Source organism: Nyctereutes procyonoides, unplaced genomic scaffold (assembly GCF_905146905.1).
Source record: "Nyctereutes procyonoides isolate TBG_1078 unplaced genomic scaffold, NYPRO_anot_genome, whole genome shotgun sequence".
NCBI lineage: Eukaryota > Metazoa > Chordata > Mammalia > Carnivora > Canidae > Nyctereutes > Nyctereutes procyonoides.
In genome coordinates this window covers 17088347-17108008 of record NW_026575033.1, presented here as the reverse complement: position 1 = coordinate 17108008, position 19662 = coordinate 17088347, and the positions used below count along the sequence as shown (strand labels likewise).

At 37.5% G+C, this 19662-nt stretch overlaps 1 protein-coding gene across 1 annotated transcript in view; it reads left to right on the top strand.

Moving 5' to 3' along the window:
* Nucleotides 1-19662, top strand: part of TRPC4 (transient receptor potential cation channel subfamily C member 4) — a 206870-nt gene that overhangs the window by 134452 nt on the left and 52756 nt on the right. Inside the window, exon 4 of the mRNA XM_055317339.1 lies at nt 14860-15196. Coding sequence (XP_055173314.1) covers nt 14860-15196 — 337 coding nt within the window. The remainder of the gene's footprint in view (nt 1-14859; nt 15197-19662) is intronic.

The window sequence follows — 19662 nt, the reverse complement described above, 5'->3', positions numbered from 1 at the left end:
TCTGGATTTTAACGTCTGGACCCCAGAGAAGGAACTCTTCTGAAGGGAACTCTGGAGACTTCTTAGATCTGAAGGGAGAAGGCAACATTCATGAAAACGTGGACACAGACTTGCAAGCCAGCCTGGGGCAGAGTGAGGAGAAGCCCGTGCCCACTGCCCCATGTGCTCAGCCCAGTGGCACTGGCCCCAATGCTGTCCCGAAGAAACCCCCATGGCGGCAAGTCCAGCCTTGTCCTGTGGTAGCTCTGATTCTCTTGAACTCTGTCGTTTTGTTTGTTTGTTTTCTCCATGCTTGTGAACTGCACAGCTTGAGCCTGACTGTACGTCTTTTGGATTTGTTTCTTTAAAAAAGAAGCACTTTATGTAAAAAAAAAAAAATCCCATTTTTTTTTGCACAGGAGTCTAGAATTGGTATTTTCTTCCCAATGTTTGTATATCATCAATAGTTTTATATTCAAGGAAATAATTTCCTTGCGATTGGTTTATCTTTTTTTTTAATATTCTTGCCTCTGCTTGATTACTCAAAAGAGCAAGATAGAGAAAGAATATCATTACTGTCCTCTTTTAAAGCAGTATCAAGAGCGCTGAAGACCATGCTTATTACCACATTCAGACCTTGCCCCTCTTTCATTGATTCTCGTGGAATTGAGCCACATTTCTCTGAAATGAATTTTCTTGCCAGCTGTTGGAAATACTCAGCCTCTGTGCTCCTTGTCAATATGTATTTTCCAAGAAAAACCTGATCTTCAGTAGCTCCTAAGCATTGACATCTGGTCTAGACTGAAGCAACCTTATCCCACAATCAAGCAACACAATTTATCCTCCTAGGAAGCTGCCTGGACTAGTTCACGTTACATTAAGAAGTGTGCTAATGAGACACTGCTAATTTTGTCATTCCTGGGGAAAACACAAGAGTATAAAGCATCCTTCTTTGTAATGTTGAGGTTAAGAACTTTGGCCAGAAGTTTCTTTGGAAATTTTTGAGTGATCAGTACCTCATTAAATGGACCCATAAACCTTAAGCCATGTTGAGCATCTAATTCAGTTAAGCAAACATTCATTGACGTATCACAGCCAGGTACTGGTGCTAGGGATCATGTGATGGAACATGACAGACCCTTCTCAAATAGCTAACTACAACCCCCTAATTAAAATGCAGGAGCTTAGGGCAGTAAGTGCAACCGTAAATCTGTGTCCGAGGTACAATATCAATACTGAATTTAAAAAGAACAATTGCCTGTGGGAGTGGTCAGGAGAATTAGCAGCTGGGTTGGAGAACGTATAGGAATTCACTATGAGGAAATGAGAGAATGCAGAACTCCAGACAGAAGTAGCAGCGTATGCAAGCCTGCAATTACTGGAACGATCCAGATGTGGTCAGCCCGAATGGTGTGTATGTGTGAAGTAGAACTATGCAAGCTGAGGGAACGGGGTGAAGGAAGGGGGAGAAGGTCATGGTTAAAGGAGCTAAGGACCTTGCAGGCTTTGCAGAAACCTAAAGCTGTTTCCTGGAGTCCGTGAAATAAGCATAGAGACTCACACAGGAGAGGGAAACAGTTAAATTTGCAGCTTGTGAGGATCCTCTCTGACGTGTGGTGCATAGGTGAGGAGAACCCAGAAGGCTAATAGTCACGAGCAGAAAACAGACTAATTGTCCTAGTTTTGGCCTGAAACAATGACATCTGATGTTATGATAATCTATCATAATAATCTGAACAAAGGAGTGGTATTGCAGTGAACCAAGGAGGTGAATACAAGAGAAAGAAGCCGGCTTCACAGAACTGGTCACAGAGGGGAGGACCATTCTGACTGTGCTTGTGGCACCAGCAAAACGGGGACAGGCATTTTTAAACAACTTGGCTGAGGTAAAATTGACAGACCGTAATCTGCGCATGCTTAAAGTGACGACTTTGACAAGTTTTTATGATAGTGTACACCTGTGAAAACATCACTACAATTACAATAGTGAACATACCTACCCCCCCCACCTGTTGCCTTTGCCCTTTTATAATTTTTCTCTGCACACTTACGTAACTGCTGATCAACTTTCTGATCACGTTAGATTAGGTTGCACTTTCTGGAGTTTATATATTTGGAATTATACAGTATGTGCTCTATTCCCTTCCAGCTTTTTATTCAGCTTACTTATTTTGAGATTCAACTGTGTGTGCACATCAATAGTTCCTTCTTATTGCTGAATATTCTCCCATAGCAGGGTCATGCCACATTTTATTTATCCATTTACTGGTGGACAGAAATTTGAATTGTTCTTGTTTTTTGGCTATTACAAACAAAATTACTATGACTTTTGTATGCAAGTCTTTATATGGACATATACCTTCTTTTGCATAAATGCCTGGGACTAGAATGAGTTGATCATATGGTAAATGTAGGTTCCTTTTTTTTTTAATTGTAAACTTTTCCAAAGTGATTACATTTTGATGAGCAATGTATGAGGGTTCCAGTTTCTGCATATTCCTACCTATCCATATCATGGTTATTTTTTTCTGTTTTAGCCATTCTAATAGGTGTGTAGTGATATCTCGTTGTGGCTTTAATTTGCATTTCCCTAATGACAAAAGATGTTGAGCATCTTTCACATCTTTATTTGCCATCAGTAAATCTTTTGATGGTGTTTGTTCCTATCTTAGGCCCTTTACTTTTTTTAAAATTTAGGTTGTTTTCTTGTTATTGTACCTGAATGGTTGAATTATATATGGTCAGAAGGAATTGGAATTAAACAACATAGTTTTTTGATGCCAGGAACTTTCTAGATCTTAACTTAGGCCATGAGTGGGTGGAGAGGGGTTCATGTTTCATCTAAGTAAATGCTGTGCAAATAAATAAATAAATAAATAAATAAATAAATAAATAAATAAATATTACAGCCCAAAATAATTAATTCTGAACTCATCAAGTTATACATATCTCTGTAACTTTCCAGTGGTAATTTTTCAATAGAAAAAAAAAATCTAGGGCAGCCCCGGTGGCGCAGCGGTTTAGCGCCGCCTGCAGCCCAGGGCATGATCCTGGAGTCCCGGGATCAAGTCCCACGTCGGGCTCCCTGCATGGAGCCTGCTTCTCCCTCTGCCTGTGTCTCTGCCTCTCTCTCTCTTTCTCTGCATCTCTATGAATAAATAAATAAAATCTTTAAAAAATTTTTAAAAAATCTACTGGTAATTTAACTTGAGGAATATGATCAAACCAGGCAAAACTGTAGGTAGTCTATGTTGGAGATTTCTATTATATAGCTTAACTCAGATGTAGTCTCTTAGATCATCAGCATCTATTATATTTTTCCCTGTGTCCTTAGGGTTGTTCACTAGGTATATAGTGCTGATTCAGATCAGCATTTCATGCTTCTTATTATTTTAGCCACCAAAGCTTTAGCTTTTGTTGTTTGTTTATTCTCATCCTATTGTGTAAAAGCCCTATCCCAACTAGGTAACTAACACTGGTATATGTACTTAATGCTTTGCTTGCCTCAGCAAGGCACTATCTCATGCCAGTTAAAATGTACACATCTCCAGAAAGCCCTTAGGAAGAAAATTTAATTATAGTAGCAGACTCATATAGGAGATGGTTTTATGTATAGAATTTTTTTACAGTCTTAAACTTGCATCATATGGATGGATGGCTGCCTATATGCAGAGTTCCCTCACATCATAATATTATTGATAATTGCTCTTCTTTATTCTTTCCACTCATCCTGTATCATCCTTCCTGGTGGAAGAATAAGGAAATAGAAAAATAGAGGTAGGAGAGGGAGGCAAATTGAATGTAGGGTAGAAGACAGAGATTTTTAATATTTACAGATTTGATATGTATTTGGAACACTTAAAAGAGCAATTTTTATGTAAACTATAAAACTAAAAGCTAGATGCTAGACAACTCCTAGAAAATGAGTAATTGGGAATTTGGGGGGACTAAATTAAATTATGTCCCCCCCTAAAAGATATGTTAGGGTCCTAACAAGTACCTCAGAATTTGATATTTGGGAAAAGAGTTACAGTGGATGAAATTATTTAAGGTGAGGTCATATGGCAGTAGGTTAGGCCCTTAATCCAATATGACTGGTGTCCTTGTAAGAACAGAGAAGAGGATGTGGTGTGAAGCACACACCTATGTGATAAGAGAGACAGATTGGAATAACCCACCTGCAAGGGAAGAAATACCAAGGATGACCAACCACTACCAGATGGTAGGAAAAGACAAGGAAGGATTCTACCCAGAGTCTTAGAACACAGCCTTCTCAACACCTTGATTTTGGATTTTCAACTTCCAGACTATGGGGACACCCGAGTGGCTCAGTGTTGAGCATCTGCCTTTGGCTCAGGTCAGTGGTCCTGGGGTCCTGAAATTAAGTCCCGCGTCAGGCTCCCCATAGGGAGCTTGCTTCTCCCTCTGCCTATGTCTCTGCCTCTCTTTCTGTGTCTCTCATTAATAAATAAAGTCTTTAAAAAATAAAAATAAACTTCCAGACTGTGAGATAATAAATTCTATTGTTTTAAGCCACTTAGTTTGTATGGTACTTTGTTTCAGCAGAAACTAAGGAAACTAATACAATGAGCAAATATATTTTAATAGAGTCTTAGCAATCATATGAAGATCTACTCCATATATTAAAACTTTTAATATTCACATGGATAGCCACCTTGGGGGTAGAAAAATCAGTAAAGTTCTCATTTGCTCTCATCTTCCGTGGGTTGCAGATGGGGTCTCTTTGAAGAATTCCTACTGATGGCTACAAGTCTATGTTTTCAGTAATTGTTTCCTCATGGGTAATAGCTTATTCCTGATTTTAAGGTCATTCTTCACACAGGCCTCTTGATCTGTCTATACAGAACTGAGATGTGCATTTGCTCAGGGAGTTCTTATTAGGCTACCCAGGCCAGGATGCACCACTGGTGCTCAAGATGGAAGTCCTGAAGATGATAATGTGGGAGAGGACATTATACATTGCTCACTTTTAAGAACGTAACTCAGATTGTTTTAAAAAGAGAGGGGGATGCCTGGGTGGCTCAGTGGTTGAGTGTCTGCCTTCAGCTTGGGTCGTGACCCTGGGGTCATGGGATCGAGTCCCACATCAGGCTCCCCACAAGAAGCCTGCTTCTTTTCTCCCTCTGCCTGTGTCTCTGCATCTCTCTCTGTGTCTCTCATGAATAAATAAAATCTTAGAGGGGGGGGGAGGCCTATTAGTTAATAATAATTGTGAGGACTCGAGGACTAGGTTAGAGATAGGGTAGAGGGATGGACAGCTGGGCCACCATGGGAGGAACTTTGCGACAAGCCTTGAGGACCACAAGAGGGAGGGAGGGAGAAAGAATGGAAACTGACACCAAGGAATAATTCCCTTCAGACAGACACACTTGATGCAAATTCTTCTCTTCTTTAGAAAGTGACGTCAAAGGTTGGCGGAGGCATATGAAACTTTTCTCCTCTGGCTCTTTGATGTGCTGTGTATGTCCATCCGTCCTATCTATTGCCCTACATGCTGGAGTAGAAAGCGCTGGCTGGTCAGTTACTGTGTGGGCTCTGCTGTTTCCAAAATACATAGCTTTCCTCTCTGTGCTGTAGACTAGTTAAACTCATTCCAACCTCAATAAACAGATAATTAACAACTGAGGCTTATTTTTAGCCCAGGAAATGTGTTAGCCAAGAGAGAGAGTCTGAAAAGCTGTTGTCAGGGAGGCAGAAAGGAGTTCAGTGGCAGGAAAAGAGATTAGTGAGCATAAAGGAAATGACTTTATTCTTGACCTTGAGACTAGGGAGAAAAGCTTGTCTGTTTATAGGATCTAACACATTTGAAACAAATATAACTTCACTTATATCATCTATGTGTATAAATTGGCAGAGTAGATGAGAGACTGTTCTGTGATATCAACTGTTGTTTCTGGAAAGAAGGCATAAAGACACCCTGTTTTGCAGGGTTTTGTACAATGCAATTTTCTCAGAAACAGGTGCTTGATGTTATATGAAAAGAGATAGGGAAGAGAAGGGGGGGGCGGTAACTATATCCTTTCAGCTCATAAGGGTAACTAGTATTCCTTCCCACTGTATCTCTTTTTTTTCCCCTTATGGATTCTTGTTCCAATGGAAGATAGTAGAGCAGATTTTAGTCCTCAGGAAAAGTTTCCCCAGGAGGCTCTGAGTAACAGTGGAACACCCTTTGTGAACATGTCATTCTTCAGTGCAGAAACTGTTGGTGGCTCTGCAGAGACTGGGAAACCAAACCATTGAAGGCTGGCCAGGATGGGGACCAAACTTGCATCTGTTTTCCATCTGCCATTCTCATTATTCACCCACATGATTCACCAGGCAAATGGTGGTTTCTTCAAAACTGTGCAATTTTCTACCTCCACGTTTCTACTCATTTTTAAGAAAACTTTTAGATAGTCACCTAGAAAATGACTGGCAGTTTTTCATCTATCTGCCATGATAGTTTAAAACAATCTTTCATATACACTCTGAAGAGGGGTATTTATGAATGGATATGGAATTTCTACCAACTGTTGCCCATTGTGATTTTCATAGAACTAACAATATCTGTTGACTCTACCTTCCCATTACCTAAATTGGGTTTTGTTTATTTGCCACATTCAATAATTTAATGTATTCAACATTGGGTTTAGCACCTCCCACCTTATTCCCTTTGCCTCTGCGTTTTCAACTTCCCATTACTGCCCACTCACATCCCAGATCAGTTGCCAAACCCATTTTGAATTTAGGCCCAGAAATGATGTAAGAAGTTAAATCCTGCCCCTGCCTCGCCAACACTATCAGATGGAGTTCAGTTGTCATCTTCCCTTCTGGATATGGAGATGTCGGAAGTGGTGCCCTGGTAGTATGCTTTGAACCATTTCTTGAATCCCAATCTGCAAATGTGAATTTGACATTCACGTAAAAGGAGGGTAATTGGATGATTTGATGATTAGCTAAGAGATTCTTTGAACTTAACAGGGGTTTCTTGGCCAATATAGTCTGCAGAGGACAGGCTATAAAGTTTATCAATCAGTCTTCTTGACTAATCTCAAGATTTTTTGCCAATGCCTTCTCAGGTATGATTAAATTTTCGCTCATTTTTTTACCTTCTAATGAGGCTAATAAGTCAGTTTGTCAACTATTTACTTCATTGCTATTACTTTATAGTTAAATAATTATTAGTATCTTCTGAAAGTAAATTCCTTGTAGAATCTTTTAAAACTAATCCCCTATTTTGTGACATTATGCTAATTAAAATGAGTTATGTAACATGAAAATATATATCAATTGGCATAACTGTAATACTCTGAGATTCTGAAAGTGAATAAATATTGTGTATTTTTGTATAAGAATGTCAAGTGACTGTGTATGGACATGGACATATGTATATATACACATATCCTCATGCATGTAAATATATATGTGACTGTATGCAGTAATAATAATACGTAGCATTTATTGAACTCTAGTATAATCTAGGAATGCTCTATTCTTCATGTATTAAGTTCAGTTAATTTTATAATTTTATATGATAAGTGTTTCTATTATCCCCATTTTACAGATCAGGAAAAAAGCACACTGAAAATTTAATAATTTATTACCATTCTCACAATCAGGAAATAGCAGATCTAGGATTCAAATCCTCTTAATCCCTACAACATCCATATATATATATAATATAATGACAATATGATTTGCCATTTGACTTTAGGGTCATGTTGAAGGTAGATTATGATGCATAATCATACCCTATGATGCATAGGGTAAAGATCTGTCAGAAACTAGGTATGAGAAATCCTTTCTTTTAGGATTTTATTTATTTATTCATGAGAGAGACAGAGAGAGGCAGAGACATAGCCAGAGGGAGAAGCAGGTTCCATGCAGGGAGCCTGATGCAGGACTCGATCCTGGGACTCCAGGATCACACCCTGGGCCAAAGGCAGACACTCAGCCTCTGAGCCACCCAGGCATCCCAAGAAATCCTCTCTCCTTTTCTGATCCAGGTTCTTCACCATCTATTCACGTCTTTCCTATTCATTGTGTCCTGATCTATTTCATGCTGGTCTAGGAACATGCCAGGCAATTGTATGGTGAATTAGTTAGCTCTTATCTTCTGGCTACCATTGAACTATGTTTAGCTTTTCCACCTACACAACAGTTCAGTGATTTGATGGGGAATACTCCCTTAATTTTTTGGTATTTATTTCTGTAATTAGATATTACACTAATCTGCATCATAGAATATGCGCTAGATGTGTGACTTCTATGCACCTGACAAGAAAGGCATCTTCATGAACAAGATTTGCCTGTTCATAATTTCAATAAGAGGACTGACCTTAAGGAAAGCAAAAAATAGAAAAAGTGGAGGACTGGCCTATATTACACAAAAAGTCTTTTTCTGTGAAACAGTGGTTCTTATCATTTGTCCTTGGACTAGCAACAGCAGCCTCACATGGCCACTTGGTAGAAATGCAAAGTTTAGGGCCTCACCTTGGACCTACTGAATCAGAAGTACTGAGGTGAGGCTCAGGAAGATGGGTTTTAACAAGCCTGGAGGCAGTCCTTCTGCTTAGTCGATTTTGAGAACCCTCCACTCTGTGGCTCATTCCCCTCACCCAACTTCTCATACCAGTCGTAGCTGGAGTTAGCTTAAAACAAAGTCCTGCAGACATACACACACCATACACCCAAGCACACCTGCTCCCTCACACACAAACTTGCTCCTAGGACTTATAAGTATTCAAATATATTTACACCAAATTAAAAGTACTCTTTGAGCGTTTATCAGATACAGTGGAGCTAAAGAGAGCTTCCTTAGACACCAAATCCTTTAAAACAGTGTTTATCAAATTTTAACATTCCTGGGAATCACACTGTTAAATGTCAGTCCTATTCAGCAGGTCCAAAGTGGGACCTAAGATTTTGCACTTCTGGTGAGCTTCCAGTTGATGACGATGTTGCTGGCCTTAGCCCACACTGAGCAGCAAGGAACTAGACTCAACCATCGCCTCAGTAAAGACCCATGTCTCAAATATGGCTGTGGTTTCCTTATTACTCTATCACTGACATATTCACCATTGATAATGACCTTTTAGCACAGGGGATAGCTCATCTGACCATACCTGTCTCTATCCTCAAGTATCTAGCATGATACTCTGTAAGTCTAAATTAAAATACATCGCCCTTCTGCTGTGCCTATCAAAATTCTACCTATTATTTCAGATTTAACATAGAAATTCTGCTCCCTGTCTTCAGTTTTTCCCAGGCTACTTCGTTTTGGTACAATCCCTCCTATACTTTCTACCTATTTTTTAATGCATCATAAAATGCTCTGTAGTAGGTTCCTAATCTGTACCATAAAGTATGTGCTAGATGTGTGACTTCTATGCATCTGATGGCAAAGGCATCTTCGCTGAACTAAGTTTGCCTGTTCATAACCTCAATAAAAAGACTGACCTTGGGGGGCCTGGGTGGCTCAGTGGTTGAGTATTTGTCTTTGGCTCAGGTGGTGATCCTGGGGTCCTGGGATCGAATTCTGCATCAGGCTCTCTGCAGGGAGCCTACTTCTCACTCTGCCTGTGTCTCTGCCTCTCTCCGTGTCTCTCATGAGTAAATAAATAAAATATTTAAAAAAAGAAAAAAAAAAGACTGACCTTAAGTGAAAAAAGAAAAAATAGAAAAATAGAAAAAATTAGAATAACTGGTAGACTGGTCACATGATCAGTCCCCAATGTATGTTGAGTTCTCAGAAGACAAATGTGTCTGGTTCTTACAGATCTCAGTCATCTCCCCATTTATCTAGCCAATGTCCAACTCCTAGATGATGTTATTGGTTTAATTAAATTAGAGAGGACCAGGTGAAAACGATGTTGATTAATAAAGTAACAGCGTCTGATTAGTTATGCAGTATGGCTGTGCTCCAAGAGACCAGAATGGCTTTAATTAGGAACACAACTAGAGCTATCTCTAAGAAACAAGGAGAGGCCCAGATGGTTAAAGGGCATTGGGAGCTGTAAAGGAAATTAGGGATTGAAGTTGAAGAAAGCGTTTTTTTAGCTATGGACAAAATAATTCCCTAAAGCTCCTTGGCCTACAAATAATCCTTAAACCCTGCCTGCTATCAGTATTACAAAATGAGCTATTGAAAAGCATTTCTGGGCAGAGGAAATAAAACCCCAAAGGGTATAGATTATTTTTCTAATTGCTCAGAAACAAACATTAAGACCCAGAGGAAACTGTATTCCTTTTTAAGCAAGGAAACCAGATTGCCTGTATGTAAATCACTATGATACATTCAACTCAAAAGTTTCAACTGTCTGGAGACTCAACTCAACTCAGACTGTCATATAACTATCCGACTTAGCCAAGATGCATAAAGTTGCCAGGCTGGTAGTCCCCAGAATTTAAATTTTGCTTGGATAGAGAATATGGCTGCAGTCTGAATCTTGGATACAAACTTTTAAACTAGAAAAAATATTTAAAAACTAAAAAGATAAAGAAAGGACAAATACCAAGTAAATCTGCTCAATTGTTATTTTAATGACTAGGGCTCCATTTATTTTGGAACTCCCTTCTGTTGATTATGTCCATATCCAATTAAGATTTAATTCCTCCCCATGCAGCAGTGAGGTTTCCTGTTTCTTTGGTTTTAGTGTTTAGGTTTTTTATGTTTTTACTTTGTAGCTTTATCCTTTCTCTTGATCATTTTTTTGTTTCCTTTATGGCATTGAGTGTTTTATTTATTTTTTTTAAAGATTTATTTATTTATTTATTCAGAGAGAGCAAAAGAGAGGCAGAGACACAGGCAGAGAGAGAAGCAGGCTCCATGCAGGGAGCCCGACGTGGGACTCGATCCCGGGTCTCCAGGATCACACCCCGGGCTGCAGGCGGCGCTAAACTGCTGCACCACCAGGGCTGCCCCGGCATTGAGTGTTTTAATATTTTGAGTAGTAGTTTTAAAATCATTAATACTGAATCTCTCTTTATTTGTAAAAATTAGGTTTCAGTAATCTTTACAGTTTTTTAATATTTTGAATCCATGACTCAGTGATTCTATAAATAATCATGAGATCAGACTTTTGAAACTTTTTTAAAGGTTATTGAAAGGAGGGATAGAAAGATTTTCTTTTTGTGTGTGTCTTTTATAAATGCATAGCACAAATGTGAATTTGAATGTTCCTAATGTTTTAATATGAATTTTAATGTGATGGCAGGAGTTGTGCTAGAATTGGCCAACAACTGTAGGGAGAAGAAAGGCTGTAATACAGTGTGTCTGAAGAGTTACCCAACTTCCCCCAGTACTGGGAAGGTACTTCCTGTGACTCAATATGCCATAGAAAGATGATGTAGAGGAGGTGGGAGCTAAGGGCTCCCAGGATGCCACAGGTAATATGATGACCCATCTTGAAAGTACTTTGTTGAAATGAGCCGGTGAGTGGTAGGCATCGGAGATAGGATGGCTCTTCTCTGAGGGTGACTTTCAGAAGTAGTTGGGGTAAAAGTGGAGTGTTCTTCTAAATAATCCAAATAAACCGAGACACTAGGAATGGAAAAAGAGAGAAAGAAAGACAGAAGGAGGGGACAAAGAAGAAATGAAGTACACAGTGAAGCATGAAGGAAAGAAAAAAAGAATGGAAGGAAGAAGGGACACATGAGTTAATGAAATGTTTTAATCCACGTTGGCAATTAAAGACTAAAAAATCTTGTAATATAGAAGTTTAATTCTTTAAATCCTTATTTTGGTAACCACTATGAAACCCATTTTTTTTCATGGAAAATCTATTAATTAATAGCATACAATTTGGAGAATGTGGGTATAGACATATAGTGAACAGTGTAGTAGAAAGAGAATGTAAAACCATTGTGAGGACATTTAGATTTATAGTGATTCTTAGGAATACTTTTTGGGTTATTTCAATCCTATGATTATTACAGATTTGTAGTCAAATAATATCCACATCTGGGGAAACTTGTATGTTATATACACACAGTCTTGCTCTTTTGTACTCCTATCTTTGTTCTTTATATAAGCCTCACTGTGTCTGTGTTTAGTAGAAAATCAGGTACACTCTTCGTTTACTAAAACACATATGTGTACTTTCCAATAATCAAAGAAAAAAAAAACTTTTAAGAAAAAAGCATTAGTAAAAATTAAGGCTGGCCTAGTGCTTGGCAATGACAGGTGTTCTAGAAGGACTAAATAATTTGCTTCCTGTGGGTAATTTAATACAGTCTATATGTGTGTGTTAGGCAACAGAAATATTTCTCCAGGCAAACCTTAAATGCTCCTTAAAAAGTTATTTGTTCAGTTGTTCTGAGGTATCTCATGCTGTAATGAGATTTTGGCCAGAAAGGGCAGAGGTCATTAGTTCTAGAATTTACCCAGATCATGTTGAACAAAGTACATACCTTTTTTTTTTTTTTTACCTCTTCTGCATGTTTTTTATTTATTTATTTATTTATGATAGTCACACAGAATGAGAGAGGGAGGCAGAGACACAGGAAGAGTCTCAAGCAGGCTCCATGCACTGGGAGCCCGACGTGGGATTCGATCCCGGGTCTCCAGGATCGCGCCCTGGGCCAAAGGCAGGCGCCAAACCGCTGCGCCACCCAGGGATCCCCTCTTCTGCATGTTTTAAGTATGTTTTTGTTTTTAAAGATTTTGTTTATTTGAGAGAGAGAGAGAGAGATAGTGAGCGAGAGAGAGAGATAGTGAGCATGAGCAGTGAGGAGAGAGACGCAGGCTCCCCTTTGAGCAGGGAACCCGATGTAGGGCTCAATCCCAGGACCTGAGATCATGACTTGAGCCAAAGCAGATGCTTAACTGACTGAGTCACCCAGGTGCCCCTTAAATATGTTATTCTACTTAGTTCCTTATTGTATTTCTTTAATTTGTGAGGATAAGTGAGATATTATAGCAACTGCTTGTTAGATCTTGCATTTTCTTAAGTTTAACTCCCTTTTATTAAGGCCTTTTAGCTGTGCTAAGGTCTAATAGTATGAGGAGTGTTTTATATGAAAAACCAGAAAGAAGATGATAGACTGATTTGCTTATAAAATGCTAATGGGAAGGATTGTGTATGTGTGTTGGAGGGGCAACTCTTAAAAAGAACAAGGCTTGTTAATAACTTGCATCACTCTTTGCCATTACTCTGCAGATATATCAGCAAGAACTCTATTTTTAGCTTTCTAATACCTAACTTTGGCCAGAAAAATAGGCAAGGACTGTGTTAAGAAAAGCTATTCTTTGGATTATACAATTCTATTTTACTAATTACTTACAAAGTAATAAAGATAGCCCACATCATCCAACTCTTAAAGAAATGCAGTATTATTTTATCTGTATTTACTTAACCTATTATTATAAATCTAATTCAACTTAATTACTCATTTCTTTGCTCACTATGTCCTTTGATGAGTAGGGTGTCCAAGACAAGGTTATGAGAAATAGTTGTATGAGAAATCATTTCATGTCCAGTCCATATGTTTGAATTGATCTTTTAGTCAATCATCCTCTCTCTCCTTTTACTCTCAAACAGCTTTTAGTTTGTGATAATCAAAGCTCTTTATGTGAACTTTGGGATTTTTTGCTTGCTCACCATCAAAAAAGAGTAGGAGCAAAGTCTTGTCTAAAGAAAGTCCACACAGGCTAAGGCTGAAGAAGAAAAATGATGCCAACAGAATTTTCTTAAATTCCTTTCAAGAAACTAAAGCTTCTATAACAGTCAGTCTGCCCATAGGGCATCCCTTAGTATGTTCTCTCTCTTCCACTATACCTTATACCTTGCCTTGAATTGCTTTCTCCTCTCCTCTGTTTATACAAACCTGCCCCTTCAGAGCCCACATCTATTGGGAAGCATTCTTGTACCATTCCATCTGGAAGAAATAACTTTCTTTGAATTTATATAATGCCTAGCTGTGAGTCCCAATGAGAAAGGTAGCGTGCAGAAAAAAATCCTGGACCAGTTGGTCAAATATTTTATCATTTACTAGAAATGTAACCTTAAGTAAATTTACTGACCTCTCATAACACCCTCTATCCTCATCCTTAAAAGAGAATGAGGTCTATGCTATATCTCCAACATGTTGTCAGGATAAAATGATGTTAATGTTTGTGAAATGTTTGGCATATGGTAATTGATTATTCTTAGGCAAAGTATTTGTTTTATTTCCACCAAATTCAGCTGTGATGATTTATATCGTGGTATGTTTTTTTTATTGCCCCAACTCAATTAAAAGTATATTTACTTTTTCTGATGATGAAAATAGTGTTTATTAGAAAATGTTAAAAATATACCGAAATATAAAAATGAAAATCTAATGTAATGTCATAACCGGAAAATAACCAATAAGCCAAGAAATAACCACTATTAACATCTTTTCTTGTGCAATGTATAATATATATATGGCAGTTCTTATGTATGTATGTATATGTGAGTGCCTTTGTACACAACTTTGCTCACTTATCAGTGTATCCTATGAATATTCCTGTTCTCCAGCTGTATTTTTACTTACTCAAGTACAACCATGATTTCTGTTATGTCTGGCTAAGCACATAGCACTACACCTTGGGTATAAAATGTTAAATAAATGGGCTTTATTCACAGAATGATTTAAAGGATTTTATTATTGTTTATAAAGTGATTATTTTTTTTTAGATTTTATTTTTTTAAGTCTTCTCTATACCCACAGTGGGGCTCAAACTCCTAACCCCAAGATCAAGAGTCACACACTGTACCAAATAAGCCAGCCAGGCACCCAGTATAAAGTTATGTAAAGCAGGACTGGTGACTTTAAAGATAAATCTGTGGTCTTACTGATAAACTGAAGCCACCTCATGTAACACTGACTCTTCCTTTTCGCTTCCTTTCTGTTTAGTTTGTTGCTCAACCCAATTGTCAACAACTGCTTGCATCTCGCTGGTACGATGAGTTCCCAGGCTGGAGGAGACGACACTGGGCGGTGAAGATGGTGACATGTTTCATAATAGGACTTCTTTTTCCCGTCTTCTCTGTGTGCTACCTTATAGCTCCTAAAAGCCCACTGGGACTGTTCATCAGAAAGCCATTTATCAAGTTCATCTGCCATACAGCGTCCTATTTGACTTTTTTGTTCCTGCTGCTGCTTGCCTCTCAGCACATCGACAGGTCAGACTTGAACAGGCAAGGTCCACCACCAACCATCGTCGAGTGGATGATATTACCGTGGGTCCTGGGTAAATGTGTTACTATAGAAAATATAATAAAACCGTGTTGCTGCCATGGAATTTCATTGCCCAGTGAAGAATATTCATTAAAGTCTTGGATGTAGGAATATTTAAAGCAGGTTCTGATTACTGTAGCTTCAAGACCTGATCCCCAAAGCTAAATAAATACTTTGCAGGTTGTGGGGGACTTGCCCCCAGATGCAGCCTATGAAATGTAGCCATAGGTTTTAGGATTCCTGATTTTAATGACTTCACATCCTATGAATGATTTTCTGGGTTTGTTTGTTTGCTTGTTTGTATGCTTGTCTTTTAAAGACTCTCAACATAGCTGATTGTTCTAATTTTCTTAATAGGTACGCATTCTAAAAGACAAATAGAAATCACTCTGCAGAATTAGTAATTCTATACATCAAGTAACTATGACCATTCTTTAAAATCAATCCATTTAAGTTTGTTTTTGAAATTATATATTTAGTCAAAATAAGGGGAAATTAAACACTGGGACATCCTCTAATCTCTCTCTCTTCTTTCCGAAGAAGGAAAAATGTTTTGGGATCTTCAGCAAATCATGGTAAGGTAGAGAACCTTAAAGTAGCTGGTTAAAAGCTTTGTTTTCCTCCTTTCTTGTTATGGAAGCCATAGTTAAAATTTACATTTTAATCATTCTTTCCTCTATCCTACTGTGGTTTGCTGAGAAATCACATTTTCTCTATTTAGCCCATCATCTTAAACCTCTCTGGTATATCCATCTCATCATTTAGTAATTGGAAATATGTGAAAATTTCATGATTCACAGTCTCAGAAGATCAGTTTGGCTTAATTGTCAAAACTAGTGGTGAGACTGTAAAATTACTGGAAAAGGCAGGAAAAAAAAAAGGACTGACTGTATCTGAATCTGAGATAGATAACAAACACTCTTCGATTGTAAAGATTATGAATACTCTAAATACTGACAATAAGGAAAGTTTATAGTAAAGAGATTTGATGTTTTCCAAGTGTCCTGGAAATGAATACCTTCTTAAGTGAACTGCAAAATAGAACAGATTCTCATTAATCTGACATGTGTAAAGTGTGATTTTGCTTAAATTAGAAGAAAGGTTTAAATAACCTGTGTCCTTTTTGCATAAAATGATTATGACATTGCAGTTGATATTCAATATGAAAAAGGACCCTGCCTATTCTCATTTAAGTGAAATATCTCCCATTAGGAATATGTTCTTTATGGAGTTATCTCCATAGAAAATTTCTTGGAAACAATTCTTTTTTTTTTAAGATTTTATTTATTTATTAAAGAGACACAGAGACAGAGAGAGGCAGAGACAGGCAGAGGGAAAGCAGGCTCCATGTAGGAAGTCCGATGTGGGACTGGATCCCGGGACTCCAAGATCACACTCTGGGCCAAAGGCAGACACTAAACCGCCTAGCCACCCAGGCATCCCATCTTGGAAATAATTCTTAAGGAAGCATTGAAGAGGCTGAAATTTCCATTTGGGTAACTTATATGAATGTCTAAAAATTCTGGTATTCCAAGTGAAATACAGAATATTTAATTTTGAAAAATACTATAAATACAATGCCACATATGCAGATATAGTATTTCTAGACTTTCCTGTATGCAAGTAATGAAAACATGTAGAGTACTTTCAATGTAGTGCATACAGTGCAGGGTGATAGTGATACAAAAGTAGAAGGAGAAGAAGAAGGAGAAAGTCCTTACCTTTATGAAGTTTAAATTTTACTAGAGGAACTAGATAGATAATAAACAATGAGATAGGTTGCTTAATGTCAGAAAATGGTAAATAAAAAAAAAGAAAGAAAATGGTAAATAATACTAAAAAATAGAAATTTCAAGCCTTTAGTAACTCATACAATTAAGAGTCATTGGCTGCCTCCTACTTGCAAAACTTGTAATAGAATTTTCCTTGAAAGTTGGCTAGAAATCATATCCAAACCACAGCTGAATGGTTAAATAAGGTACACATTTAATTGTGATAATTAAAATTCCAGCCTAGAGAAATATAAGGCAACATTTCCTAAAGATATCTGACTTCAGGGAGTTAATTTATCTGGGAATTTTTAGGATTAAAAGAGTTTTCTAGAATAAAAAATATACATGAATGATCCTCTTGCTTAAAGAGAATTTTCTACATCAAATATAAATATATCTGTCAAAACAGTATATTATTCATCAAAGCTGATGAATTCTAAATGCTTCCCATCTAATACTGAGTGCAGTGTTTTACTAGGTTCGTGATTATCAGGGGGTAGTCACTATGTTATTGGGCTCTTGTAGAAAACGCATTGCATTTGAATATATTGTGAGTTGTCACAACCTCTCGGGGTTTTCAATATCTTCATCAATAAAATGAAAGATTTAGAGTCCCATTGAGTCCTAGTGTCCTGTGCTAGGGGGCAGTCATTATTAGGGCAGAGAAAAATTGGTCTTTTTTTTGACAGGGTGTGGGGGTGGAGTAGGGAATGGGGAGAAGGATAAAGACAACAAGGTAGGAATGCTATAACCTTTTACCAAAAGTGTGCTATAGACAAAAAGGCCAGGTCCGATTTGATAACTTTATCAATGAACCTTTTATCTTGTCTCACTTAACACTGCTCTCTGGCCAAGTAAGATGTCAAACATTTCACAGTCCCCCTCCATTGTGAAGTTCTAGATTTATATAACAAGACTGAACAATTTAACAGAGGAGAAGAGTGTGGCTTACAAACGTGTTCCTCATACTGTTAATTTTCCTGGTGATAGATTGAAGCTCTATGCAGGGGTTTTTCCCAAGTCTTCTTGAACTGGCTTAGATTTTCAGCCCTTGTCACCCTGTGAGATACTTATTCTGTAAAGAAATACTTTTTTTCATTCCTACTAAATTTACTTTCCTTCCCTTTTCAGGGATGTTTCCCAGACCTCTGATACCATAATTTACAAGAAATGATTACTTTCATACTTCCCATTTTTTTTATCCTGACAAAAAGACTTTTGATGTATTCATTTTACATATTCATATCGCAAATCTTAACTTTTCCTGAGTCAAAACTTTTTCTAACTGTAAAGCCTAATCTCTCAAATCAGTCCCTTTATGTTTAAGAAGTATGGTTTTCCTTCAGAATTTCTGTTCTTTCATACACTTTGCTGTGTTTCAACGATATGAACTTATTTGGTATGACAGATCCAGATGTCTTATGACTTAATACTGTGGCAGAATAATGTTTCCCGGTTATTTTCAGTATCTTTCCTGTGGAAGTTCAACATCCTGTTGACTATTTCAATGGAAGTCTATTGAGTTTTATATCTTTAGAAAACAGTTTGCAACGACCCTTGTATTCTTCCATTGTGGTGCCATTGATACACTGTAACTCATCTCTTGCAAAGCTTTTTGAATGATTTTTCCTTCAGACTTTCTTTTATTGAAGGCTATTGACTGTTTTTTCTCCCATCAAACAACTACAAGAGATCTTAACAGATGTCTGCTGTGGAGATAAACTTTAGCATATAAGCAAATCTGAAAGCCTCCTGCAGGGGTCAAATTTAGGATTCAGTCATCTTGAGATACAGTCCTAATCAAAAGGGAAAACCAATCACAGATAATTCAGTTAGAACTATCTCCATAGATAGGTAGATACTAGACAGATAGACACCAATATACTCCTCAGACTGTCAAATTACCCATTTAAACTAGAGTAAAAAGTGAAACAATTGTTCTATCAAGCAAGCATACAAGTCTCATGACAGCTATATTTTTCAAGTGTCTGAGAAAAAGTGTCATTGGAAAGACTGAGCAATGGATTAAACGGAGCCTGGGGCCAGATTAGAGACCTGGTTTCTTCTATGTGCTGCTGTGCCATGACCCTGAGGCTCTTAATTTTTTCAGGGTTTGATTTTTCACATAGAATATCAGAGATAAGAAATGAATATTCATGTCAGAAGTTTCCTTTTACATAAAACTTATACGCAAACTAAATATTGTATGTTATATTTAGCAGCATTTTTATATCAAATAGATGTCATTTGTTTCCTGAAGGTAATATGGAGTAAAATAGGAGAAAAAAACCTTTTGAATGCTAATTTTTAAGGCCTTCCCCAAAATCAGTTTTGATTTTTCTATAGATCCATTATAATTCAACTGTAACAATCAAACCTGTGTCAAAGCTTATTCCGTATAAAAAAAGTATGTGCATAGATACATATATACGTATCTATGCGTGTGTGTGTGTGTGTGAAATATCAAGAGGTAGACTTGCTATAAGCTTAGCAAAAAGACTGATGAAATTGACAACATTTTTCAAAAAAGTAGAATGTTAATGAGGGCTACCATATTAATAAAGCAGGAAATACTTTGTTCTCAATGAGAAGAAAAAATGTCTGCTGCAGTGACTTGATATTATGTGTGTGCCTAAGAATATGCCATAATTATGTAGTATATAAATCTATGCACACTGAGCATGATAAGGAGAAGGGTGAACTGAGG